Source organism: Sorex araneus, chromosome 2 (genome assembly GCF_027595985.1).
Source record: "Sorex araneus isolate mSorAra2 chromosome 2, mSorAra2.pri, whole genome shotgun sequence".
NCBI lineage: Eukaryota > Metazoa > Chordata > Mammalia > Eulipotyphla > Soricidae > Sorex > Sorex araneus.
The window spans coordinates 358,074,185-358,100,693 of record NC_073303.1 but is presented as its reverse complement, the minus strand read 5'-3'; the positions used below and the strand labels follow the sequence as shown (position 1 = coordinate 358,100,693).

Genomic DNA, 26,509 nt, shown 5'->3' with positions numbered 1-26,509 from the left:
TCCACATACAAAGCTTTCTGGACATGCTCAAGTGAAGCAAAGCTCTGTAAGATGACATTTCTGTAGGCTCCGAACATATATAGGCCTGGAAGCGTTGCCCTGCAGTGCATGGTGTTTGTTCACCAGTTTAAGGTGAATAGCTGTTGGAAATCCAAGATGCTCTGATGCGCATCACAGAGGCTGATACTGTAATCCCATTCCTGAAAGGCAGTGGCAGTTTTATCAGAGTTCCGAGAGGATGTAGAGATTAGCGTGCATCTGGAAAACCTCAGCCAAGATGCTGATCTTTTGTCACAGCAAGACTTTAATCAGATGCCACTCAACTATTTTACCGAGAATGATTAGAGGGAATTCTTTCATTAGGGCTGACTCTGAAGTGCTATAGTAAATGCAAGTCATATTTTTTAAGTCCATTTTCATATCTGTATCTTCTAAAACATTTTATTAACTTGATGTGTAACACATGCTTTGAAAATAATTTCATAATTAAAATCTTACTCAGCAACAAATCCAGTTGATGCTCATAAGGATTAGTTAATGACAACTTAATGTAATTAAAAGCTCATTGTCTATGCCTTGATTTATATTTAAGGAATACATATTGATTGACCTGACTTCAAAACTAGCAACCTCAAAGCTTAGGGTTGACTGACTTTCTAAATTCAGTTCTTACCATTATTATAATTGCTGTGAAAATATTAAGATGGACTTCATGATCAACTTATAAGTTATTAAAGAATAGAGTCATTAAAATCTAGTTGCATTTTTGTTCTTTTTGTATGTTTGTAAATAAGGATTTTTTTCACATAGACTACATTTCTCAGGTGTCTGCTAATCATCACTTTTTTCCGTTTAATCTCTTATTAAACAATAAAATTTTTTAAGATTACTAAGACAAAGGACCTCTCAAGATTGAACTGTCTGGGGGGGGAAGAGGGGAAGTATATCGTGACTCTTGGTGGTGGAATATATGCACTGGTGAAGGGATGGGTGTTTGAGCATTGTATAACTGAGACTTTAACCTGAACGCTTTGTAACTTTCCACATGGTGAATTGATAAAAGAATTTAAAAAATAAATAAATAAATAAAAGTTGATATTCACTATGAAAAAAAAAGATTGAACTGTTTATAAGACTTTTAGTAATTCTATTTATAGTTTGAAAAGTTCATAATTTATTTGTTTAGTAGATACAGAATTTATCTTACGGAATTTATCTTACGGAATTTAGCAAATACAGACAATATATTGTTACTGTGCTCCTCTTGGCACAACCTGCTGACCTATGAACCATAAAAAATACTTTTGGATTTTCTCTTCACCTTTCTAACTACCATTTTGCATCCCCCTTTATTAATTTCAATAGTTTTAATAAATTATAATTTAGAGAACACGGTTACAACAGTGTTAATGTTTATGGCACTGGTGCGTGGTTACTGCACCCCTCCCCACCATGTGCCCAAGACCCTCGGCCACTGTCCTTATGTGACCCTCGCTAGTATCCCTTGTCACCCCCAGGCCCCTGCCAGCCCAGCTCTACGCTTTGTGCTTTTTTTTTTTTCTTTTTGGGTCACACTCAGCAATGCACAGGGCTTATTCCTGGTTTTGAACTCAGGAATTACTCCTGGCGGTGCTCAGGGGACCATATGGGATGCTGGGATTTGAACCCGGGTTGGCCGTGTGCAAGGCAAACGCCCTACCCGCTATGCTATCACTCCAGCCCCTACACTTTGTGCTTTTAAGCCTTGGAATTTCTGACCCTGTCTTTTTCAATTTTCTTTTTTTTTTTTATAAAGTAGTTCACAATATTTGATTATATTTAGTATCCAAACACCAATCCCAACACCATGACACCTTCCCACCACCATATTTCGGATGTTTCCATCCCGAACCCCAATCCCTGCCCCAAAGTAGAACCAAAATAATATAGTTTGTATTGTTTGTCATGAAAACCCGCTGAAAATGCTACCAAAAAGTATCCTTGGAGGAAAGACTATGAAGATTGTTGTATTTCACCCAGGGACAGTTAAGCCCTTTTATAAGAAATCACTAACGTGTTGTTAAAGGTTGAGCCTTGTGTGCTTTTTATATATGTATCTATATATTTAAAAAAGTATAGTTTCCCTCTCAGATTGGTTGCCTCCTGCTTTGGCCGTGTCAGATGTGGTGCAGTGCTCCTGGAGTATGGGTAGGGCGTGTGGCATGAGGTGCCCAGAACAGGTTCACTCCTGGGTCAGGTTCTGCCCGAGCGTGTGGGGAGCGGCTGTGAGCATGGTGGCGGCTGGGTTCTGGAGGTTTTCGGCTGCCAGGGCTGGGTCCCTTGGGGCGAGGAGGGGTCTCGCCCACCCCTCTCGGGGCAGCCCTATTGAAACCGCCTGGCGCGATGACCCTGTCTTTTTACTCACCCCTGGTTACTAGTCTCACACACATGTTTTTCTTTTTTCGCGGCGTGGGGTGGGGTGAGTGGGCTCAGAGATCACTCCTGGCTCAGTGCTCAGGGATCGCTGTTGGTGGCGTTTGGGGATGCACCTGGGTCGGCCGCATGAAGGCAAGGACCCTGCCCTGCTGTACTCCCATCCCGACCCTCACACACATTCTTATTTTTCTTTTCGGGGGGCATGGGGGTGCCGTGGTGATGCTCAGGGGTTACTCCTGGCTCTGCACTCAGGACTTACTCCGGGCAGTGCTGGGGGACCATATGGGATGTCGGGGATCAAACCCCGGTTGGCCTCGTGAGAAGGAAATGCCCTCCCCGCTGTACTGTCGTTCTGCCCCCTCACACATTCTTCAGACTCTGACTTTTGGGTTTGGGGGCACACCCGGCAATGCTTAGGGGCCACTCCTGGCTCTGCGTGCGGGAAGCCCACGTGCAGAGCTGGGGATTGAGCCGGGGGCTGACCGTGAACAAGGCCAGTGCCGTGCCTGCTGTGCTTTCTCCCTGGCCCCGGCTAAACTCCTCGGCACCCCTCCTTGGCCCCAGCCATACATGCTCATTTAATAACGTCTCACTGCCGTAGCATGAACATGTTCATAGTTAAACTCATGGTCTCTCCCTACCTCGAGTTTTTCTGTCTCAGACAACACATCTGTTTAGTTCCTGAATGAATCCAAGAGAAGCCACAAGTCCGCCACTTGTCCTTCTGCTGACGCCACCCTCCCTCCCAGCCAGCACGGGATGGACGTCACTCTGTGACGTCCCTCCACAGAGTGACCGGGGCCTGCCGTGGTTCTGCGCTGAGCCATCAGCAGTGCACGCCTAAACTAGAGCAATAGCGTCTTCCTGGCGCTTATTTTCCCAGGCTTGCTGCTATCTGGTTTTATCTCTCAGCTCTTCCTTCTCTCCAGTTTGACCTTTGCTTCGCAACGTGTCATCTTAAAGATTTGTCCGGTCGGCTGAGACTAGTACAGGGGTCGGGCGCTTGCTTGCCTTGCACGCAGCTGACCTGGTTCCGTCTCTCGCACCACCTGTGGTCCCCTGGGTACCGCCAGGAGTGATTCCCTGAGCACAGAGCCGGGAGGAATCCCAAAGCCCCACCATGTGTGCCTGCTCAAAAAATGTCACATTCAGTTAGGCCCCTGTTCAAATGCCGCTTCAGATGTCCGTGAGGGACCGTCACTTAACAGCTTCCTCACAAGGCCCTGAGTGAGCCTGGGAAGTCTCTCGCCAGTCCCCTGTGTCCCACTCAAACTGACATACTCAGCTTCTGCTATGGGCTTGGAGTAAGCACTTCTCTGCCTCTTTACATCGTTAAGAATAAGTCACTGGGGGCTGGAGCGATAGCACAGCGGGGAGGGCGTTTGCCTTGCACAAGGCTGACCCAGGTTCGATTCCCAGCACCCCAGATGGTCCCCTGAGTACCGCCAGGGGTGATTCCTGAGTGCAGAGCCAGGAGTAACCTGAGCATCACCAGGTGTGACCCCCACCCCCCACAAAAAAAAGAGTAAGTCACTAACTTATGATTTTTTTATGAAGCATTAAAATAGCAGAAAGATCAAATCATACAGAAGATAGACCATGAAAAGTGAAGACCTTCATTCATGCTTCCCAGTCTTTGTGGGTCAGAGTTTTTATTGACTCTGGGGTGTATGATTTATTCATGAACTCTTTCAGTTTTATTTTTATCTTCAAACCGTCGATCAATGTGAAGTTTATTTTCAGAGTGTCACTTCAAACTTTTGGACTCCCGAGGATTTTGTATGTGTATATATACATATTCACACATATACATATATAATCTCTCTCTTGGCATCTTCTGTATTATGGTAGCTTTACTTCCTATCTCCCTGAATGTATAAGTCATACTGTAAAGGTAAATACCTTATGTCTCTTTCCTCTACCAAGGAAATTTTTTTGGATTTGTTTTGGGGCCATTCCCAGCAATGCTCAGGACTTACTCCTGGCTCTGCCGTCAGGAATCAGTCCTGGCAGGGCTCGAGGGACTGTATGGGATGCCGGGGATCAGACTTGGGTCGGCCACATGCTGGGCAGGCACCTTATGCACCGTTCTGTTCCTCCTGCCCCTCTGCCAAGGCAAATTAAAAAATTTTAAATCGAACCACCATATTATTTTGAGACTTTCCTGGATCAGTATTTTTTCCCTTCCCCCACTTTGCAGTGGTGTGTGTACAGGTGGTATTGGGGATCGAACCCGGGGCCTAGTAGATGTGAGGCACATGCTTTAACCACGGGGCTACCTCCTGGCCTCTGAATAGATTCGTTTACAGCGGAGTTCCTTCTTGGTGTTGTACGTTCTGGGAGTCTTCACCAGAACACAGTGACCTGTCTCTGCCACTGTGGCAGCATGCAGCGTAGTTCCACTGCCCTCAGAATTTGCTCCCCCTCCCTCCACAGTGGCTGCAGTGATCTTCTTACTGCCCCTCTTGGTTCTGCCTTTTCTAGGCTGTCGTGTGACAGGGTCGGACTGCACAGAGCCTTTCGAGGTTGGCTTCCTTCCCGGAGACATGTGGGTATCGGGTTTTTCCAGGCCCGCTCAGAGTGTGCTATCTCAGATCCTCTCAGTCCTGAATAAAGTCTGTTGCCTGGTCGCACCTAAGTTTCCCTATTTGTTTTCCCGATGGAGGACATTGTGATTGATCATGAGTTCTGGCCGTTAGGGTAAAAAGCTTCTTTAAGCATCCCTATTGCAGATGTTTGTGTGGTAAGAGCATGTTTGGCTTTGTAAGGAAACAAAAACTGTCTCCCGAGGCACCCATATGATGCATCCCCATCAGCCATGAAGGGGCGTTTCCGTTGCCCCGAACCCGCGCTCGCCTCTGGTGGTACCAGCGTTCTGGCTTCCAGCCATCCCGACAGGTCTGCCTGCCTCACCGTTGCCATAATGTGCATCTCCTCAGTGAGACAGTGACGCGGTGCATCTTTCCACCTGTTTATTTGTCATCCGTTTGTCCTTGGTGGCACGTCCATTTAGTTCTTTTGCCCTTTTGAAAATCAAGTTCATTTGCTTTTATTAAAAAGAAGTCTTTTTATTATAATTACTGTTGTTGTTTCTCTTGGGCATCGTCTAGTGAAAATACACAGAAAGCTTTGTGGGCATGACGAATGCTTTGTCTTTTTCAAAGGAAAACTCCTCTCTCTGTGTTTTTCTCCTTCTACCTTTGTCTTTCAGTTACACCTGCCGCCACTTGCGGAGATATGTGTATGTGTTGGACAAACTGTGTTCCCCCCACTCTCCCTGTTCTGCGCCTCAGCGTTGCTCCTCGAGCCTCCGTGACAATGGAGAGGAACTCTTGTCCTTAACTTGCTCTCACATTCTCAGATCCTATGCCTCCAGGTCATTAACCTCCGCTGCCCCTGCCCTGCATGGTGCATGATCTGGGTGACCAGTGGTTGCATGTCTCAGGGGGACGCACATCCGTTACGTGGGTTAAAAATAAAAAAGGGAGGGGGGAATTATATTTGAAATGACTCTAAATGGTTCTTTACAAGTATTAGCTAGAATTTGTTTCTTTACGAATGTCCCCTTAAATTATGGGGAAAACGTTCAACCCCACGGCTGTCATATCAGCTGGATAGAACACCCTGTATTCCGCTTCCTGTGGAAACCAGACGCGAGATTTCTCACAGTGGGGAGTGCGGGGGGTGCTCTGTGGGTGCTCTGTGGGTGCCGTAGACTCCAGAGTCACTCCTAACGCCATGTGAACTCGGGTTTCTTTTTCTTGCTCTGCGAGTTCACCAGAGTTGTCTCAAAGGCTTCACCCATGTTTTGACGGGAGCACGTCCCACCGAGCAGGTCCGGCCTCACAAGACTCTCGAAATTATCCACTGGCGTCGAGCGGTTCTTACTCATTTTATTTACACAGAGTAGTCGCAGAGCCAGAACGTGGCGATGTGTCACGGGTGGATGTAGATTAAACATCCTGATGGTGGGAGTAGAGAGGAGCGACAAGCCAGTCTCAGAGAAGGCAGCACCTGCTGTGGTGTGTGTCCCAAACCCCCAGATGCACAGGTGACAAGCCTGCCTAGTGCCTGGCAGCTGACATTTCAGCTCGAACTTTCTCTACGAGATCTCCTCCTCCTCCAGCGCTGGCCCCCAGGAGGAAGGAAAAGCTCTTGACCACCTTCTAGAAAACAGCAAGTCTTTCGACCGCAAACTACGACTAAGAAAGCGGAGAGGGGCGAGTCTCTAGGGCCAAGCCCACCTACCTGTAAGAGATAAAGATCACAGTTAGGATTAAAATAGAGCTTGGCAGGTAAATTAACATGAACTCTCCAGGCTAGACAGTCAGGGGGTCAGTGAAAGGACCCGGATTCCTAGGAAAGGCCGACAGGCCTGGGCGCCTCCCGGTGAGGGGGCCTTGCCCGCAGGGGAAATCTTGCACTCTGCAGTGGTATCAGTGAACGTTCAAGGGAGAGAAAAGCCAGTGAAAACAGAATCAGAGTTTCCGTGTTTAAAATAGGAGAGGTTTTCAAACTGAAACGGGCAGTTGCCCACTCAGTGAGTGAAGTGATGGTCGGAACGTGAACACTCTGCAGATCTGCAAATAGGTCCTGTCCGCTCACTAGGAATGGGGAAAGCGTCCCCTAATCTGGCAGGGATTTGTTTGTTTTGGCTTCCACCTGGTTTATCCTGGCTCTGGACTCAGGGCCTGGGGGACCGTATGGTGTGTCAGGGATTGGATCTGCGTTGGCCACAGGCACGGCAAGTGCCTTACCCCACTCTGCTGAGTCTCGGCCCAGCTTCTTCTCTCAGTGAGCCTGTTAAAGGGCCGTGGGCAGCATCACTGAGCTTGCTCTGATTGGCCAGGGTGTTAGCTGGTTTCTCTAGAGAAACGAGAATCGGTAGGCTGGGTGCATGTGTGGAAGTAAAGATGCATGCATTCTTAGACGTGAGGGATGGAGGTGGAAGGAAGGGCGTTGGTGGCCAGAGGGCAGGCTGGGCACTGTGGTGAGTGCCCACGCTGCTGTCATTTTAAATCTGTAAAGCAGGCTAGCAGGTTGGACACCGAGGGAGGGTTTGCGTGTGATCACAGAATTACTCAGGAAACCTCATGCTTTGCTCTGAAGGCCTGTAAACGATTGGGTGAGGCCTTTCTGCCCCACAGGCTAGAGAATCAGTTTTTATTCTTTAAAGTTTTCTGGTTCCAAATAAAGTATATTCATAATGGCTATAAATAATAATCACACCCAGATAGCTGGGCGCCACGTCTAGCCAAGAAGCACAGAAATGTCCCTTCACCACCCTGCACCTCTCGTTTTGTGTGTGGTATCTCCTGTCTCCCACTGCCGGTGGGTCTTACCTGTCCTGCCAGTAGATGCCTCTGGTTGTCCTGCTGTTGGAAATACTGTCCTGTGGGAAGTCGCCCACAGTAACTCCCCTGCAGTAACTCCTGTATCGATTTTGTTCTGCCCGAGAGAAGTACCCGATTGTATACATTCTTACAGCTTTGGAGTTTCTGTCACAACTCTGCTGAACCTTTTTCTTTAGCTTAAATAGTCATGGCATGTCAGCCCACCCCCAGACAGACCCTTTCTCCATGGCTTTGTCATCTTCTCCTCCCGGGCAATCAATATTTGTCAGCTCAACACCCATCAGAAAACCTGGGAGCCAGAATTGGATGTACCTCACCCAATATTAAATACGTTATTTCAATTGTACTTTATCGTTTTTGGTATAAGTAAAACAAGACTAGCATTCTACCTGCTGCATGACCCCCTATTTGAACATTTTAACTTGCTGCTAGTAATTGAATGAAATCCATTATTTTGCATAGATCGTTGTGGCTAGTTTTAAATTCTTTAAGTGAATTCTTAGATTTTAGAATGGAGAAGTGAATACTTCTAATGAGAAATCTATCAAGAGAAAATACCTCTATTTCTTTTATTTCTAAGTGATATATATACTTATATTTCTTTATTTCTGAATGGTGTGTGTGTGTGTGTGTGTGTGTCTGTCTGTCTGTCTATCAGTCTGTTCTTCCCTGTTACCAAATCTGGCTGCAAGCGCCATTTCAGTTGGACTGAGATAAGAGCAACTGAAGGCAAGTCGGGTGTTGAGGTGGTTCGATTTTAATGGCACCATTTCTTTTGAGTTGCCATGATCCTTGGATGTGCCGCTGCCTGATGCTACAGGGCAGAAAAAGAATGCAAGCAACGTTCAAAACGATTCCCCCCGCCCCCCACAGTACTGTCGGGAAGACATTCTGTTCCCTTCTAAAATGAGGCAGGTGAGCAGTGACGTTCTAGGCTGGTCCCTCCTTTGCCAGCGCCACTGTCTTTGAGCCTTGGGGTATTCTCGAGAAGCGACGGGTCATTCTGAACCTCTCCAAAAGACACCAGTCGGCCAAGCGCAGAGTGGACAGGGCCCTGGCTGAGCGCATCACTCGGCTGCAGCTGCCGTGAAGGAGGCAGGCGGGGCAGCTCTGCCTCCTGGACTTCTCAAGGCCCCGAGGCCTCCTGCCCTGCCCTGCCCCACTCTCTCTGCCGTGCCCCAGCGAGAGCAGAAGGGCCGGGCGAGGGCGCAGGGCCTCGGCTTTGGTTCAGACTTAGCCCCCCCCTCGCCAGCCTGGACGTGGAGCCGAGTACCCGTGCGCCGCTCAGCAGCCACTCGCGGGTGGAAGGGGAGACCGTTCGGTTCCGGGTAATCGAGTCAGCAAGTGTTTCCTCAGTGAATGTGCCGGGGTGGTAATTATTATTTTTTAATTGAATCATTATGAGATACACAGTTGCAAAGTTGTTCACCAGTGTACCTTTCCCACCGCCAGGGTCCCCAGTTTCCTCATGGTGAAGGGAAAAAAATTCTCTGGGGAAAGTCTTGCCTTGCTGGGTAAACGTAACACCACTAAGTTGCGGAGAGAGATTTCTTGTCGAAGGATCTGAAATGACCTGGAAGGAACCAGTTTGAGGGCTCAGAATGTGGCTGAGTGGTCAGGAGGTTTGTGCCGGGCTTGTGTGACGCCCTCCGTTCAGTCCCTGGCGCCACGTGTCAAACCCACAGAAGCAGGCAGACGGCTCAGAATCCAAGCGGGACGCTGGTGGGAGCGTCAGGGTAAGGTGAGGAACGCTCGGGCAGGAGAGCAAGCCTGGAACGGGCCAGTGCAGAGGGAAACACAGGTGGGGCAAGAGGTGGTATCTCTGGGAACAGTGCATGGCAGGAACATGTATGTTGGAGGTGTGAGTAAGCATGCAGCTCATGTTGATGGCCAGAGATAGTCTCAGTCCTCGAGGCCGGGCCAGGGTGCTTTATGGGTGTTTTTTGATGGGGGGCGGGGCACCTCTGCCCTTGGTAATGGAATTCTGTGGGCAGATGCCTTCCTGCGGGTTGAGCCCGGGGGCGCCCCGTCAAGGCGTACTGTGTCCCATGTTTGCCGCGCATTTGAAGGAATCTGAGGAAAGGGTCTAAAGGGCAGGGTCGGGCCAGAGCAGACGAGGTGTGATGGTGGGAGCGAAGCTGAGAAGAGTCCACGGAAGTGCCTTGGGGAGTGACGACGGACGAGCCAGTGCTGACTGAGAGAACGCTGGTCCACACAGAAGCCGTCCAGCGTGAGCAGGGAGTTGGGACTGAGCCGTGACCGCAGGCCTGCGGCCCTTCCTCATCCAGTGACTGACAGGGATTCCTCACTGCCCGCATTTTCCACCAGAAGAGCCTGCAGGGTTTTTTTGTTAGTTAAAAGTATAGAGATTTTTCAAGAACAAATACTTTTAAATTTTATTTTATTTTACTTTTCAAGAATATAGCTATCCAAAATTTTAGAAGCAGAACAACAGAATGGTCAGGTAGGTCTTGTCAACTCCGTGGAATTTCTTATAGTAGTAAAAGTATTATTTAATTTAAAAAAATATGGAAAACATTTGGTGTAATGCTAAGTGAAAAAATACTGTACATGTGAACAGCAACAACAAAACCACAAAGGATACTATGAACTACTTGTCGACACTTGCAAAATGCATATGACATTTCATTTAAAACTAAATGTGGAGGCTGGAGTGATAGCACAGCGGGTAGGGCGTTTGCCTTACGAGCAGCCAACCTGAGTTCGATTCCCAGCATCCCATATGGTCCCCTGAGCACCGCCAGGAGTGATTCCTGAGTGCAGAGCCAGGAGTAACCCCTGTGTATCACCAGGTGTGACCCCCAAAAGAAACAAAAAAAAAAAATCCTAGATGTGAAGGGCCTGGTGGGAAGGAACCATGACGCGAGAGTCCTGCCTGCTAACCGTGCAGAGCACGTGGCCGTGAGTGTGAGTCCCAGAACCCCTTCATGCCAGGCAGGGTCTTGGCTGGTCTGCTGTGTGGGCCGGGCAGCTCAGCCGTCCGCCAGCCCCACTGCCGCGCAGTAAGCAAGAGTGGGAACCATCGTAGGTTGGCACTTTATAACTTAAAAAACAGTCAGTTTAACCCGTTCCTTTTCTTCCTTATCCCCGCTACACTTCCACTGCCCCAAGGTATAAATTAACGTTGGCTTTCCCTCTTGCCTGCAAATACAGTGCCATCTTATTAACGGCAGAGAACCTCAAGTTGTAGGCTCGGGCAGATCTGGCTGACCCAGTTCCATCAGTGCTCACAGAAATTGATCCTCCTAGTTCCATTTTAGAATGTTTGTAGAGTTTTGTTTTCTTTTTAATGGGTTGGGTTTAAAATTCTCGGCATGCAGATTTAATAATATCTCTACCTGAACTTGTAGGACTTTGAACCTTAAGAATGTTTTGCCCACCTTGGAATCTTTTAAACTGTGGTCTTAACAATCACATCTGGGCCCCCCTTGCCCCATCACTCAGGAGTGATCCCTGAGCGCAGAGCCAGGAGTCAGCCATGAGTACTGCCAAGTCTGGCCCAAAAAACACACCAAAAGAGCACATCTGGCCCCATTTCTTTGCTTTGAAAGAATTGCATCTTCTTAAATCTAACACAGTGTAGTCGTAGGCTTCCTCAGAAGAGTTTTTTGTTTGTTTTAATTGCTGGAATGTGCTTGTTATGGTTTATGCCATGTCTGACTCTGTAGCGTATAAATATTTGAAGCCACAGTAATAATTTTTTGTGCATGATACCGCCTTAATAATTCTGTTGTGGCTATATGCTTTATTGATTTCTCTGCCACTTCTGTGGTATGAACTGAAATGTATTATCCTCCTTAAACCATTATGGTTTCCTTTTGAATTACCTAGTCACTACTTGATCCTGTCACAAAGCTTATTCCACTTTCTGGAACGAGATGTTCAGTCTTCAGATTTACTACGTTAGTTCCCACTGTTGTGTTAATTCAAGATGGAACAGGTAAAGTTAGTTCAGAAAAGTTGGGAAGAGAAAACAATACACAGTTAATTAAAAATAGGAATCGCTGGGGGGGGGTTGTTCTCCCCCCCTTCCTCTCTCCTCTTTTCTCCTTTTCCCTCCCTCTACCTTTAGTTCTCTTGCGTTTGCCATCGTAGGCCAACAGGAGGTACTACATATTTGCTAAAGATGGAAGAATTTGTTGATTGCAGTTAACTTTTTACAGACTTGCCCAACCTAACGGCGACTGCTGCTGCAGAGGTTTCTTGGCCTGGGAAGCAGTCAGTGACGATCCAGTCCAACATTCCCAGGTCTTCAAAGAGCATCCGAGATAGCCCTGTCCGATAAAGAAAGCTTGTAGCTTCGGCTGTCTGGTTACAGTTTCCAGCACATGTCTGAGAGCTGCCCAGCAAAGGAAGGCTTCGTCGTCGCTGTTCTGGAATATGCGGTTGCATTGCTCTTTGCTCTCACTCACATATTTTGCACATTCTCCACTTTTCAGATTTGTCTGGAAAACCAGGACCATCAAAGCAGCATCAACACGCTTTGAAAGATGCCTCCTAGAAATGCAAAAATAACACGTGCTCTGGTGGGTCTAGCTAAGCGGAAGCAACTCAGAGGGAAAAGTAAAATTTGCCTTTGAAATTTAAACAAAAAACTAGAAAATTGTTTGGGAATAGAGTAGTTCTAAGTTTTTACCCCTCTCCCTGTGTTTTCTCTTGGCAAAAATAAATTGCAGTGTCCAGGAGCTCTACTAATAACAGTGAAGTTTCGGGAATAACATAGATAAAACTATATCTCTGCATATGTTTAAAATTCAGTTTAGCTTTCTTTTTAATTCAGAAATATCTTTGGGGGGCTGGAGAGATAGCATAGCGGGTAGGGCGTTTGCCTTGTACATGGCCGACCCGGGTTCGATTCCCGGCATCCCATATTGTCCCCTGAGTACCTCCAGGAGTAATTCCTGAGTGCAGAGCCAGGAGTAACCCTGAGCATCGCCGGGTGTGACCCAAAAAGCAAAAAGAAAAAAAAAAAAAAGAAATGTCTGTGAGAAGCAGATTTATGATCAGTGACTTAAAGTGTTTGAAGAAGTATTTTTCATTTATTTCTTTTAAATTTTGTTTTGGCCACACCTGAGGCTGCCCAGTGACCTCTCCATGAGCTTCCTTTCTGGTGGCAGTTGGGGACGCTGTGGCAGTGCAGGGATTGGCTCTGGCTCTCCTGCGGGCAACGCGTGTGCTCCGCCCATTGAGCGCTCCGGCCCTCAGAAGAATACTGTGAGATTCACTGAAGGCCAAAGGAAACATTAAAATCCTTCTCAAAATAAACATAGTAACCTCTTATGGTGGTCTGTACTGAAATGTCAGATCTGTCAGTTGCCCGATCAGAAGATACTTCACTAAGTAGAAGTTTAATCTTCAAAAAGGATTTAATCTGCCACGTGGTTTGGGGGCATATGGGAACAAAACAAAACTTTTGTGACTTTAAGACTCCTGGGAAAGAATAGTATGAACTTCATATTTGATCCAACTAGTAAGCCTCCCCCTCCCCCCCCGCCTCCCCCAGTGCCGGTTCTCTTGGTGAAGGAGGCACTCCGGCCTTAACTGATGTACTTACAGGGGCCGCGCAGGGGCTCAAGCTGTTGGAGACGGATATTCAGAGTAGCGTGATGAAAATTTCTCGTGCAGCTTGAAGTGGCTACAAAATCCCCAGAGTTGGATGCTCGTCCCCCGGGGCTGCCATTTGCAGGGAATTTCATGTACATATTCAGACACGCCGACTTGCATAACTGCTTATTATAGAAATATTCCTGGTTACTAAATGTCTAACAGACTTAAACAACAGGGTTTCCCGTATATGGAAGAAAAGTGATTCCACCCACTCTCCATGCCTTGGCACGTCATGAGACCCGCCCGTCCATTTACTTGACTCCCAGAATTTAAATAGGCAGTGATGTAAATCAGAAGGTAATGTTTCACCTCCTGGCACTCGGTAACTAAATCATCGTGCTTGTGATGAGAAAGGTAAATCCTTTTCAATTTGGCCCCAGAGCAGGAGTGGCATTTAGTCTAATCCTGTCACTCTAAGTGAGATTGACAACAAAATGATTTATTTCTGGGTTACAAAAGAGAAGGAGGCAGAGGAGAATCTAGAGAAGCTAAATGGCAAAGATCACAGGACGAGCTGAAAGGCAGATCAGTCCCGGCCTCAGCCCTCCCTGGCCCCCGCTCCCTTCAGTTTGATTTCACTGAGTGTCACAGCCTGATGAAGTGAGGTAAATGCATCTCACCAAACATGTGCTTTATGAATTCTTCTCAGTAAATAGCCTCTACTTTTTTTTTAAATTTTAAAATTTCAGTTTCATTCCATTATAATTTAAAGCTCTATAGATTTGCGCCAGAAGGGGGCTTGCAGAGTGACTATTTTTCTGAGGCATTTTTCCATGCACATTTTTATATTGATCATAACTGAAATCAGCTGTGTTCTAGGAGCCTGCTAGTTTTACACACCAGTTCTACAAATCAACTGTCTGTAAGAGGCAGTTCATTAAAAATTAATTTTCTATTGAACTTCAGATGTGTTGTATAGATTTTTCTAAAGGCAGTATATTAGAGTACACATAAAAAAACTTTCTTTGCCAACTAATGGTGATAATAAATAATACCGAGTTTGTTAGTCTTTAGCAGACACTGTTCTAATTATTTGCTATTTTCATTTTAATTCTCAGTAACTTTATGAAATAGTGAATATCATTATCATTCCCATTTTATGGATGAGAATACTGATAAACAGTGATCTTATACCTTGCTCTTAGATAAAGTCAAGCCAATATTGAAAACAAAACATTCTGGCTGTAAAAGCCACACTTTTAATCTTAATATTGCTTTCCCAAAGCATTGACTAACAGTATGATTTTATTAAATAACTTGGTCCTTGAAATGATTTCAGTGCATCTTACCACCCGCTGCAAATCTGGTTCCTTTATACATTTTAAGCTATTTGCCTTTAAATTCTCGAACTTCTGTTCTCTGTTTACAGTTTCACATGATGATAGTTTATAATGCTGGCTACAATTAAAAATTGAAGTGTGGAAATGGAAGAAATTTGAAACATTTCTGGTCCTTTAAATTCTTTCTGTTTCTTTGGTCTGGTTTCTACTCTCTCTGCAGAGTTTGTTGTTTTTCAAAGTTACTGCTCTTAGTAAAAGTTGCTTGTTATAGTCATGTGTAAGTGTGACCCCCCCTCCCCGCACACACACACACACACACACAAACACAAAGTGGGGAAAATAGTGGATGCAGGCTATTCTCAAAATATACATTTACTGGAGGAAGAATGGAGAAGTTAGCAACTGATTATAGTTCTTAATAGTAACCAAAAGTCTTTTTCTCTCTCTCTGGGGCCTCACCCGGTGGTGCATGGGGGTCACTCAGGGCGGGAGTTGAAAGCAGCGGGCTCCTGCGCTCAGAAGCTCGGGCTGCGGCCCCCAGAGCCCGGTCCCGAGCCCCTGCTGCCGGGCTCCTCGCCTGCCTCTTCTCCGGTGACTAACAATTGTGTCATTGTTCTGCCTTCAAGTACATTAATCAGCAGAAGCTTTCTGGAGGATTTAGACATAGTTTTACTATCCATTTGTACATTCTAGCTCTTAGGCTGACTTAAAAACACTTGTATTTCAGTTCTTGTGTGAGCTTACGTTGGTACGAGTCATTTCTTTGCCAGTGTGCGTTTTTTTCTTTTTTTCTTTTCCCCCCGTAGCACCTTCTGTATGTGGGCCAGTAGAAAGTTTGGATCTCTCATTTCCGTGGCAGCAGCCATAGAATCTGATGTATGGTCTGTGTGTCCGGGCAGCACCTCCCCGTACGCCCAGCGTGCCCTGTGGGGACCCACAAAGATGGTTCATGGTGTCCAAGGGTAGCTCCTGCCTTGTGGGGCACAATCATGTCCGTCCAAAGCCCCAACTCGTATGTACAGAGGGCGGGGGGCTGCAGGCTTTGATGGATGCCTCAGTGTCCTTTTCAGTGGAATGGGAGACAGTAAAAGGTTAACAGGCTGAAAACGCTGATAGCTAGGGGCAGGTGAGTTCATTTCTTCGTGGCCATTCAGTGCACTTGGGGGCACCGTTCCTGCTTTAGCCAGTGCACAGGAGCCTCTGGACTCCTCCTTTCTACCCGATCAGAGAGCATCTTTGCACGTTAAATACCAGTCAATCAAAAGCAGTGAGCAGTCTTGTTCTGTGGGTTTCCTCCTGTTCTTACCTTTTTGCACGGGGGAGGGTGTCTTGCATCCATGCATGTCAGGCAATCTCTAAAAGCAACATGTAGGGCTCCTCTAGCTTAAATAAAAGAAAGGAGCTTTGACTTCCACTCGTTTCTAGATATGCCCAGGAATCACTGGCCCTTTGCTTCTGTGCCTGGCCCTAGGTGGCCGGGGTGAGCAGTGGACAAGCAGAGCTCTTGGTGGGAATTGGTCGCCATTTTCTTCTGCCTGGGTTCGGGCTCTTGATTGCATCCTCGAGATGACCTTAGCAGTGGGTTTGTCCCTCAGCAGTGTGGCTTTGCTCCGAGAGGATCTGCGTGCCGAGACTCTGGGGCTGATCCGGAGGACAGCGTCCCTGTTTGGAACCAGAGCTCCCGAGGAGCACTTTGGGGTTCCTGGTGCAGATTCTCCCCTCGCACTCGGTGCCCCTGTTTCCTGTGGTCTGGCTATTTCTAGGCTGAGCTCAGCTTTTTAGCAGATAGAAAATACGGGTTGTTCTATAAGCCATTTGAGGGATCATGTACAATAACGGTCTGCTGGCTTCCACGCCCCCACACTCCCTAAATCACCAGGAAGCCGGCCAGAGCGGTGCGGTCAAGTCCTTTAGCCCTGAGAAGCTGCTGCAACCAGACCATACTCTGGGGGGTTCGGGGGACGGGGCTTCTTCTTTCTCCCTGGGAACAGCTGCGCCCTCGTCTCCTCCGCGGTCTTGGTAGCAGACCCCACCCCCAGCGAAGAAGTGTCAGGGTGCTCACTTGTGCCACCTGTGGATTGTTAAAGAAGCGTATTCATGGCGTCTGTTAAGGAAGTGTCCTCCTATTTGGGGGGTGTGGAGCGGGGAGAGACCCTCCAATAGGGCTTGGAGCTGGGGACGAGAGAGACGAGGTTCAGCCCTGGCGCTGTAAGGGGCAGAGTTGGTGTTGGCGACACAGGTGTGTCAGTGGGTGGAAAATTAATAAGAAAAATAGGCGATTCTTGGGGCCAGAGTGATAGTAAGTGTCTGCCTTGCACACGGCTATCCTGGGTTTGATCCCCAGCATCCCGTATGGTCCCCCAAGCACCACCAGGAGGAATTCCTGAGTGCAGAGCCAGGAGTAAGCCTGGAGCACTGCCAGGTGTGACCCATAAAGAGAGAGAGAGAGAGAGAGACAGAGACAGAGACAGAGACAGAGACAGAGACAGAGACAGAGAGAAAAGAAAGAGAGAAAGAAAGAAAAGAAGAAGGAAAGAAAGAAAGAGAGAAAGAGAGAGGAAGAGAGAGAGAAAGAGAGAAAGAAAGGAAGAAAGGAAAGAAAAGAGAAGGAGGGAGAGAGGGATGGGAGGGAGAGAGGGAGGGAGGAAGGAAGGAAGGAAGGAAGGAAGGAAGGAAGGAAGGAAGGAAGGAAGGAAGGAAGGAAGGAAGGAAGGAAGGAAGGAAGGAAGGAAGGAAGAAAATAGGTGACCCTTTACTAACTAGAGTGGGTCATCCTCTGTTGCCCTTGTGTTGGGGAGGGCGCAGTGGAGTCTTGAAGGGGACCAGGTTGGTAGAATCAGTGGGACGTGACCTGTGTGGCACAGCGGCGCATGGCTATGCATCCTATTTTGGAGGGTTTCAGGAGACCCACGGGATCAAACCAGACGCCCTGGGTGGCGCTCTGACTCCCAGGCTGTGTCTGCGCACCAACCCCGGTGGGTGACTGCCACTTGCCAAGCCTTTCTAGGTCACAGGGCAGGTGTGTGGTTCTGCCCAGGTGGGAGGGAGGCTGCCCGAACCAGCAGGTGGGGCCCTGAAAGTCATTCATTCCTTTGTGACACAAATGAGCTGGGGTCTATTGTACTCTGGGCTCAGAATTCACTGGCAGTGGCTTAAATTGCCGCTTTTTTATGTGTTAGGGAATGTATTTGAATCAGTGCCTTTAACTTCCAAGAACTGAAAAATGATTAACAAGGAGGCTTCTCGGTGGGCATAATGACCCCAGCCCACCTCGCCTCCCAGTTTGGGCATATGACTGCTTCCTTGGAGTCAAGACCCCGGGACTCGTGTACCTGCCCGTGTTGTTTTCTGTCTCGGGAGGAAAAGCACCGTGCGGCGGTTTCAGATCTGGCCTGCAGGTCCAGCGTCTGATGGTGCGCATCTAAAGGAGTAGGAATTCTCACGTGCATAATCAAGTGAGCTTTCTTCTGAGGTCCTATGCTTGCAAGTACTATAGTTGTTTACTTGCCTATTAATATTCTTCAGGCAAATATTCAAGTAAAAATACTAATAGGCAAGCAAATAAGTGAACGAGTCTTATGAAAAGACTGCCAAAAAAGTCTCATTAGCATACTGTGCTTTTCAGAGGAATTATACATTCAGCAAGGACTTAGTTCTAGATAATGCTAATTTTGAACATCATGGTTTGTTTAAAACAAGTGCAATCAATTAAAATTCAAAGCCGAAGCAGTACAGCATCAAAGAGGTTTTTTTTGTTTGCTTTGGTTTTGTCTTGGGACCACACTCAGCAGTGCTCAGGTTCTACTTCACACTCAGTTGGGGGGGTTGCTCCCACAGTTCTCTGGCCACGGTGCGCTGCCAGGGACCAAGCCAGGCCTTCTGTGGGCAGCGCATGTGCCCGGCCCAACTCCAACCCCCAAAATGCGGTATTTTAATTAATTAATTAATTTTGCTGTTTTGGGTCACACCTGACAATACACAAGGGGTTACTCCTGGCTCTGCACTCAGGAATCACCCCTGGCGGTGCTCAGGGGACCATATGGGATACTGGGAATCAAACCCGGGTCGGCCGCATGCAAGGCAAACGCCCTACCCGCTGTGCTATTGCGCCAGCCCCCAAAATACGGTATTTTAAATGAGATAACATGGCTAAAAATAATAGAATGAACAACAGAAAAAACAACAGTGTTCTTTTCCTGTTTGTTTGTATTTGGGTCACACCTTGCATGCTCAGGGGCTACTCCTGGTTCTGCACTCAGGAATTATTCCTGGTGGTGCTCAGGGGAGCGGGTGTGCTGGGGATCGAACCCGGGTCAGCTGCGTGCCAGGCAAGCGCCCTCCCTGCTGTCCTGTCTCTCTGGCCCCTGGAGTGATCTTTGCACGTCCCGGTTTCCCTGGCGGTGCCGTCCAGCCTAACAGCAGTGGGTTTGGGTTGTCTGAGTTTTCTCCGTGGCAGAGCAGAGCGCAGCCGGACACAGCGCAGAGCAACCAGGGGATTGGGCGGGTTGTCGATAGACGGAGCAGAGCCGGACCAGTGTCCAGCGCCGCCCTTGCCTGTGCCAGGGGTTGCGGTTCACTGCCAGCCGTGCTTTGCCCGTGGGCGGCGTCTTCCTTCCCCCCCGAGAGCGGTGGCAGGAGGTCGGAACTTGAGCACCGTCTCTGGCTGGTAAACAGAGACGCCAGGAAGCCCTGCCTGTCACTTACGAGGGTGTCAGTGGTGGGCCCCTGGCCCGGAGCGGGTCCAGAGAGCCTCGGGGCCGGGCAGTAGCAAAACCGATTCACCTCGAGCCCCAGGGAGGTTAGTCCGCTGGGCCCCTTAAATAGGCCGGGTGGGTGGACGGTGTTCTCAGAGGGGCCCCGCTGACGAAAGTGACGTTCCGAGAGTGATCCGAGGACAGGTAGTTGGTGGATTAGTAGGTTGTTCCAAGCGAAGGGGGGTGGCTTGAAAGCAGATACCGGCACGAGTGGGCGAGCGAGACAAAGGGTTCATTTAGGAGAGAAGAATGAGGAATGGGACAGGGCGTGGGAGGAGATGAGATCAGACCTACGGATGGAAAGAAGCTGCCGGGCTCTGGGGAGGCCTGAGAGGAAAGGGGGTGCCTCACGTGGGGAGCCGGCACCCAGCAGAGGAGGGACGGACCCCCGCGGGACAGAGTGCGGGCGAGCGGGCCACACGGTCGGTGGGGGCCGTGGGGGTGTCACTCACACCAGGGATCGTGGGCTGGAGTGTCCCACGGGGACAAATTCCTCACCCGGGACCGGCCCAGGCAAATCTGGACGTGTGCATATCCCACTGTGAGGAAACAGCCCGGGGTCGCTGATGGATGGATGGCAGAGGGAGAGAAGGAAGGAGCATCCTGACCTTGAGGACCAATGCATCACCGTGTTCCCGGGCTGAGGCAGGCCAGGGCTCCGGGCAGCGCCCCCCACGGGCAGCTGGTGGCATTGCCTCTCCTGATTCCAGGCTGCGGAGGGCAGGGGTGAGGGTGGGGGCTTCTCCCATCTACCTGCAAGGCAGGGGAGAGTAGGCCGAGGACTGGTGTCTGTGCGCCCGGTGCAGAGCTCACGGCCCATGTGCCAGGCCCAGACGCTCCTCTGGCTGCAGCTCTGCTAAGTGAGTGTTCCACGTGTGCCTGTTTGCACGCAGTTTATTCCTAGACCGTGGGCTTTGCGGTTCCTGGAGATTCTGTGCCTCTTGTTTGTGGCAGTATTTCAGGACCGAAGAAATGGTTAGGAAACTTTTTCTTTGCAACTTATTTGATAAAGGATGTCAGCTGTATTTTATGTAGAGTAAAAATACATATCCTTGTGTTTTTATTTTACATAAAATACAGCTGACAGCTCACTTTCTGCCAGTATGTGTTCTCGCGCTCTGGAAGTAAAACAGTTTTCTGACCTTTTGTTGCGTTACTGAACATGGTAAGTCTCATTTTTGCCTTCAAGTAGATCTCAAAGATGTTTCAGGAGTGTTGTGGCCTTCAAACCCACTCCTGCTCCGGCGGGGTATGGCCGAAAGAGAAATCATTCAGTTTTTCTGTAAAGTAAGAAAGGCGAAACTTCCCTTAGAGGCTGGGGATGGTCTTCACAAATAAAAGGCTTTCATTCTCTCAGCCTTTGAATAACCACTGAAAGAGATCCCTGAGTCACTGTACACAGGCCTTTCTCGGCCCTCCTGCGTTATCCTTCTCCCTAAAACGTTGCTTCCCAGACCCCTGCCCAGCTCTGCTCCAGCTTTCTTTAGGCTGGAAACGTCACCTCCTCAGCAAAGCCTTCTGTGACTGACCCCTCCAAAACCAGATCTCCTTCCCAGAATTCGCCATTCATTCATTTTTGTTTGTTTGTTTTTTGGGTCATACCCGGCGATGCTCAGGGGTCACTCCTGGCTCTGCACTCAGGAATTACTCCTGGCGGTGCTCAGGGGACCATATGGGATGCTGGGAATTGAACCTCCAGTGTCTGCTTCCCTCCTCTAGGGGTCCCGTATCCGCTCCCCGCCCGAAACCCTGCTCCAGCCCCACTGTCAACTTGACAGGCCCATCACAGAGTTTCAGTGGTCGCTGCCTAGCTCGCGTGTTTTCAGTGTTGCTGAGTCTGTGTTTTGCATACATGGCTGTCCCACCCGTCCGCGTCACGGGTGTAACCGGAGCCCTGACGCCTGCTCACCCACCACTTCTCCTTTCTCCCCACCTTGATTTCTTCCTTCTCTGTCCTCTCCTCTCGAAGCACGCGGCCTCCCTTCTTACTGCACTTCTTTCCCGCCCAGTGTCCTGTGTCCCACGGGCAGCCGTCCTGTGTCTGGCAGGCCCCTGGAACCAGGAACCCCAGCGTGCCTTCGGGTCGGGAGAGAGGAACTGCAGGTTTCTGTTTGTTTTGCTTTTCAGTTTGGTTAGTCTTGTCCTGCATTTTGACCTTTGAGATGATGACGGGGGGGGGGGGCTGGGGGCCCCGTCCCGGAGATGCCGGGTCAGAGATGGTTCCCCCGTGCCAGGCCTGCATGCCAGCCCGTCCCTTCCTCTCTCTGGGCCCTGCTGCCAGGGGAAGGCCCTGGAGATCGGGCGACTTCAGCAGCAGAAATACGTTTTCTCCGAGTGTCAAAGACTTGAGGTCCCAGATTCAGGAGCCAGCAAGTGCCAGGGCTGGAGCGACTCGCCCTTGGGTCGCCCGCGAGAGGCCACCTTCCCACTCGCAGACCGTGAGTGGGGAGAGCTGGGGAGGAAGAACAAGGCCCTGCCGGCTCCTCGCGGCATCCTTCTGCACAGCTGCTGGAGTCCACACGGTCCCCCTTGTGTGTGGGGATTGAACCCGGGCCTCCTCCTATGGGGTCACATCCCGGGCCTGGGGGACAGTGGTCCTGTTGCACCCGGACCCTCCCTTCAGGGCCCCCCTCTGCTTTCTTGTTTCAGAGTGTGGGGGAGGGAGGCTTCACCATATGAGTTTTGGAAGGACTTACCCATCGGTCCGTAATGCCTTGTTGTTCCAAAGTACTTCCGTTTCTGACTCCAGTTCAATTAAGCAAACTGCCCCCCCCACCCTGTAGAACATTTTAAATGGCAGATACCAAGGAGGAAGAATGAAATATTTTCATGCTGCAGGATTTGTATTTTACTGAAGGAAAAAAAAAAACCATGAATATAGCTAACTTGAAAGTGTGATCAAGTTATATATAGCTAACTAGGAAGGGTTTTCTGATTTCGGAGGGAAAAGGAGAAACGGGCCAGGTTCTTTTCTCAGGACCAGTGAGGTTCTGGGCCAAGATATCAGCAGAGCAAAGGCCGGGGCTGTTGAGGAAAAGGGGAAAAGATCAGTGAGGGGATCATGTGTGGAATGAAGTTCAGAGCAGTGAACATCAATCTCAAAATCCGAAATGATTTTGTGGTATTTGTCTTACCTGATCGTACTGTAACTAGCAAGTTGAAGAGCATTTTGTTGATTTCCACAGTGGCAAAGAATGAGGCTAAAAAGGCTAGGAACGATTGGCATTTGTAACCTGCAGCAGGAGAAGAGGCTGCAAATAAAATGATGGGATGAAGCAGACTGTGGGGTAACTTGAAGGGAAAATATCTATACAGATTGGAGTAAGCGTGTACTGAATGTCCATGAAAAATCCGGGGAAAATTTAAAATACCTTGGTTATTAGAGATGGAAAAAATCAAAGCAATCACAGCTTCAAGTAAAGAAAAACATCACATTAAAGATATTTTGGTTTTCATCTGATAAGGGGTTGATATCAAGGATATACAAGGCACTGGTTGAACTCTACAAGAAGAAAACATCCAACCCCATCAAAAAATGGGGAATGGAAATGAACAGAAACTTTCTCAAAGAAGAAATCCGAATGGCTCAGAGGCACACGAGAAAATGCTCTACGTCACTAATCATCAGGGAGACACAGATCAAAAACAACAATGAGATATCATCTCACACCACAGAGACTGGCCCACATCCCAAAAATCAAAAGCAACTGGTGTTGGCGTGGGTGTGGGGAGAAAGGGACTCTCCTTCACTGCTGGTAGGAATGCCGACTGGTTCAGCCCTTTTGGAAAACAATATGGACGATTCTCAAAAAATTAGAAATTGAGCTCCCATTAGACCCAGCAATACCACTCCTGGGAATATATCCCAGAGAGGCAAAAAGGTATAGTAGAAATGACATCTGCGTTTGTATGTTCATTGCAGCACTGTTTACAATAGCCAAAATCTGGAAAAAATCATCTCCAAAAACAGATGACTGGTTAAAGAAACTTTGGTACATCTACACAATGGAATACTATGCAGCTGTTAGAAAAGATGAAATCATGAAATTTGCATATAAGTGGATCAACATGGGGAGTATCATGTTAAGTGAAATGAGTCAGAAAGAGAGAGACAGACATAGAAAGATAGAACTCATCTGTGGAATATAAAATAGTAGAGTGGGAGACTGACTCCCAGGAGTAGTAGAGATAAGGACCAGGAGATCTTCCCCACAGCTTGGAAACAGGCCCCACTTGCTGGGGGAAAAGGCAGCTCAGATAGAGAAGGGAACACCCAGTAGAGGATGTTGGGAGGACTCATTCGGGTTGGAAGATTCGAACTGAAAGTAGACTATAGACCGAACATGAAGGCCACTCAATACCTCTGTTGCAAACTACAACATCCAACAGGAGAGAGAACAAAAGGGAATGCCTTGCCGCAGAGGCAGGGTGGGGTGGTGGGGGATGGGGTGGGGTGGTGAGAGGGATACTGGGATCATTGGTGGAGGTGAATGGGCACTGGTGGAGGGATGGGCAAACGATTACCGTATGAGTGAAATGCAAACACAAAAGTTCGTAAATTTGTAACTGTACATCACAGTGATTCTCTAATAAAATTTTTTTTAAAAAAATCTAGGAAGACTTACGTTTTCAACAGCTTTCCCAAAATAAAAATAGAAATTTTTTCCAAGTCAAAAAAAAAAAAAGGTATTTTGGTTTTCTCCACTGTTCTTCAATTTCTTTACAAAACTTCTAAAGTGAGCTTTTACATGTAAATGTTAAAATCACTGTTCACTTCTTAGTAGAGAGAGACTGGATTTATGCTTCCACTGGAACGAGAGGAATAAACACAGGCCGGACTAGGGAAAGGTGGTTTTCAGGACCCTGCGTTAGGCAACAAGAGAAACCAAGTCCCGGAGACGGCGAGCAAAGATGAACTACCCGAAGGTTGTGATTTCTGGTCTGAGTTTCCCGACCACTGCTCAGAGTTGTAGCTAATAAGCCAACAAGTAGAATCAGAAGAGAGAAAAGCTCAGTTGTGAAAAGGGGAGACCTGCTGGGGGCAGACTGAAAGCTGCCGGCAGAATGACAGAATCACCAGCCTCACCGGGAGCTCAAGCCGGACAAAAGCAGGAATGAACTCGGAGCACGGAGCCTGGCTCGGAAGAAAGACGCTGCGTCAGGACTAAGGAGTCGTTTGTCAAGAGGACTGTCAGAATCCCGAGTGTGTGTTCACCGGGTACATCAGAGGGCTCCAGAGACGTGGAACAAACCAACAAAAAAGGGACAGGGGCTGGAGCAATAGCACAGCGGGTAGGGCATTTGCCTTGCACGCGGCCGACCTGGGTTCGATTCCCAGCATCCCATATGGTCCCCTGAGCACCGCCAGGGGTAATTCCTGAGTGCAGAGCCAGGAGTAACCCCTGTGCATCGCTGGGTGTGACCCAAAAAGCAAAAAAAAAAAAAAAAAAGGGACGAAATCTGGAGGAAAAATAGACACATCTGAAATTATATTTGGGGTTTTCTCAGTAATTTCTAGAAACGGACGTGAATGTCGCTGACGTAGAGCGCCTCCCTGAGGCCTTCATCAACTTCGTTGTTGAGCCCATACTCGGTGGCACTCAGGGGTCACTTCTGGTGGGACTTGGGTGCCATGTGTGGTGCCAAGATCCAGGATTGGCGCATGCAGGACGGGCACCTCTGTCTGCATCTGTTCTCTCTGGCCCCCGGCCTACTGGGCTCTCATAGACACTTCAGCCAGTAGCCGCCAAGCCCGCCCTCCCATTTGCACGTGAGAGTATGTATTTTGAAATATTTTGTGCTCTCCAGCAAATTTCAGTCTGTGCGAATGGATTCTAGTCGTGGAACGCATGTCCTCTGACTCACCAAGTAGCTGTCACGGGAATCGGTGATAGAAAGCTGCCCTGGAAACCGTCCGGAGTATTCCAGAACCAAGTACCGTTCTTCAGAATAGCCCGTGAGTCAAGGGAGAACTCGAAGGAAATTTTATTGTTTTTTGAATTTTTTTGGTGTTTTTTCTTTTTGTCACACCTGGTGATGCTCAGGGGTCACTCCTGGCTCTGCACTCAGGGATTCTCCTGGTGGTGCTCGGGGGACCAAATGGGATGCCAGAGATCAAACCTGGGTTGGCCACATGCAGGACAAATGCGCTACCCACTGTGCTATCGCTCTGGCCCCCAAAGGGAATTTTAAAAGTAATTTAAACCAAGTGAAAATACAACAACTTTGGGCTGGAGAGGGAGTACAGGAGGTCAGACACTTGGCTTATATGCAGCTGATCCGTTTAAGGCTCTGCCCTGCACAAACGGCCCCCAAGCACCACCAGGGGTCACTACTGATCACTGCCTGGTTGTGATCCAGAGCCCCCACCAAGCCCCCACACCCCAGCAGAAGAAAGCAGATAGAGCAGATTGGAAAGTGCAGGAGGCCACTGAAACAGTGTCTCAGAGGGGTGCAGGGAACACCCCTGATACTTCCGTCCAAGGAAACTAGAAAAAACAAATCCAAACAAGGAAACAAGGATAAAGTAAAGTCCAGTATTGAAAATGAAACCACCCAAACAAAAAATGGGGAGAGGAAAGTCAATAGAACCAGATATTCGTTTCTCAAAATGATGCATAAAATCTGCATGCTTCTAGCCCACGTTGTACACAGAGTAAATTAAGGCTCTATCCTAGATGAATGAAAGTCTCTGTAGAGATGCTAAGTGAAGTGAGTCAGAGAGAGAGGGACAGACATAGAAGGACTGCACTCATTTGTGGAATATAAAGTAACAGAATGGGAGACTAACACCCAAGGATAGTAGAGATAAGGACCAGGCGGATTACTCCACAGCTTAGAAGCCGGCCTCACATGCTGGGGGAAAAGGTAGCTCAGATAGAGAAGGGACCGCCAAGTAAAGGATGCTTGGAGGACCCGCTCGGGATGGGAGATGCGTGCTGAAAGTAGACTCTAGACCGAACATGATGGCCACTTAATATCTGCATTGCAGACCACAACACCCTAAAGGAGAGAGAGAGAGTAAAAGGGAATCCGCCTGCCACAGAGGAAGGAGCAGAGGATGGGGTGGGGGAATCGG

At 48.5% G+C, this 26,509-nt stretch overlaps 1 protein-coding gene across 4 annotated transcripts in view; it reads left to right on the top strand.

Moving 5' to 3' along the window:
* DYM (dymeclin) overlaps window positions 1-26,509 on the top strand; it is a 292,576-nt gene that overhangs the window by 151,589 nt on the left and 114,478 nt on the right. For 2 of the 4 annotated variants that reach the window (XM_055127709.1, XM_055127708.1), the window contains exon 14: window positions 5,627-5,791. The exons of the other annotated variants lie outside the window; for them this stretch is intronic. In XM_055127709.1, coding sequence (XP_054983684.1) covers window positions 5,627-5,791 — 165 coding nt within the window. The remainder of the gene's footprint in view (window positions 1-5,626; window positions 5,792-26,509) is intronic. 4 annotated transcript variants of the gene reach the window in all.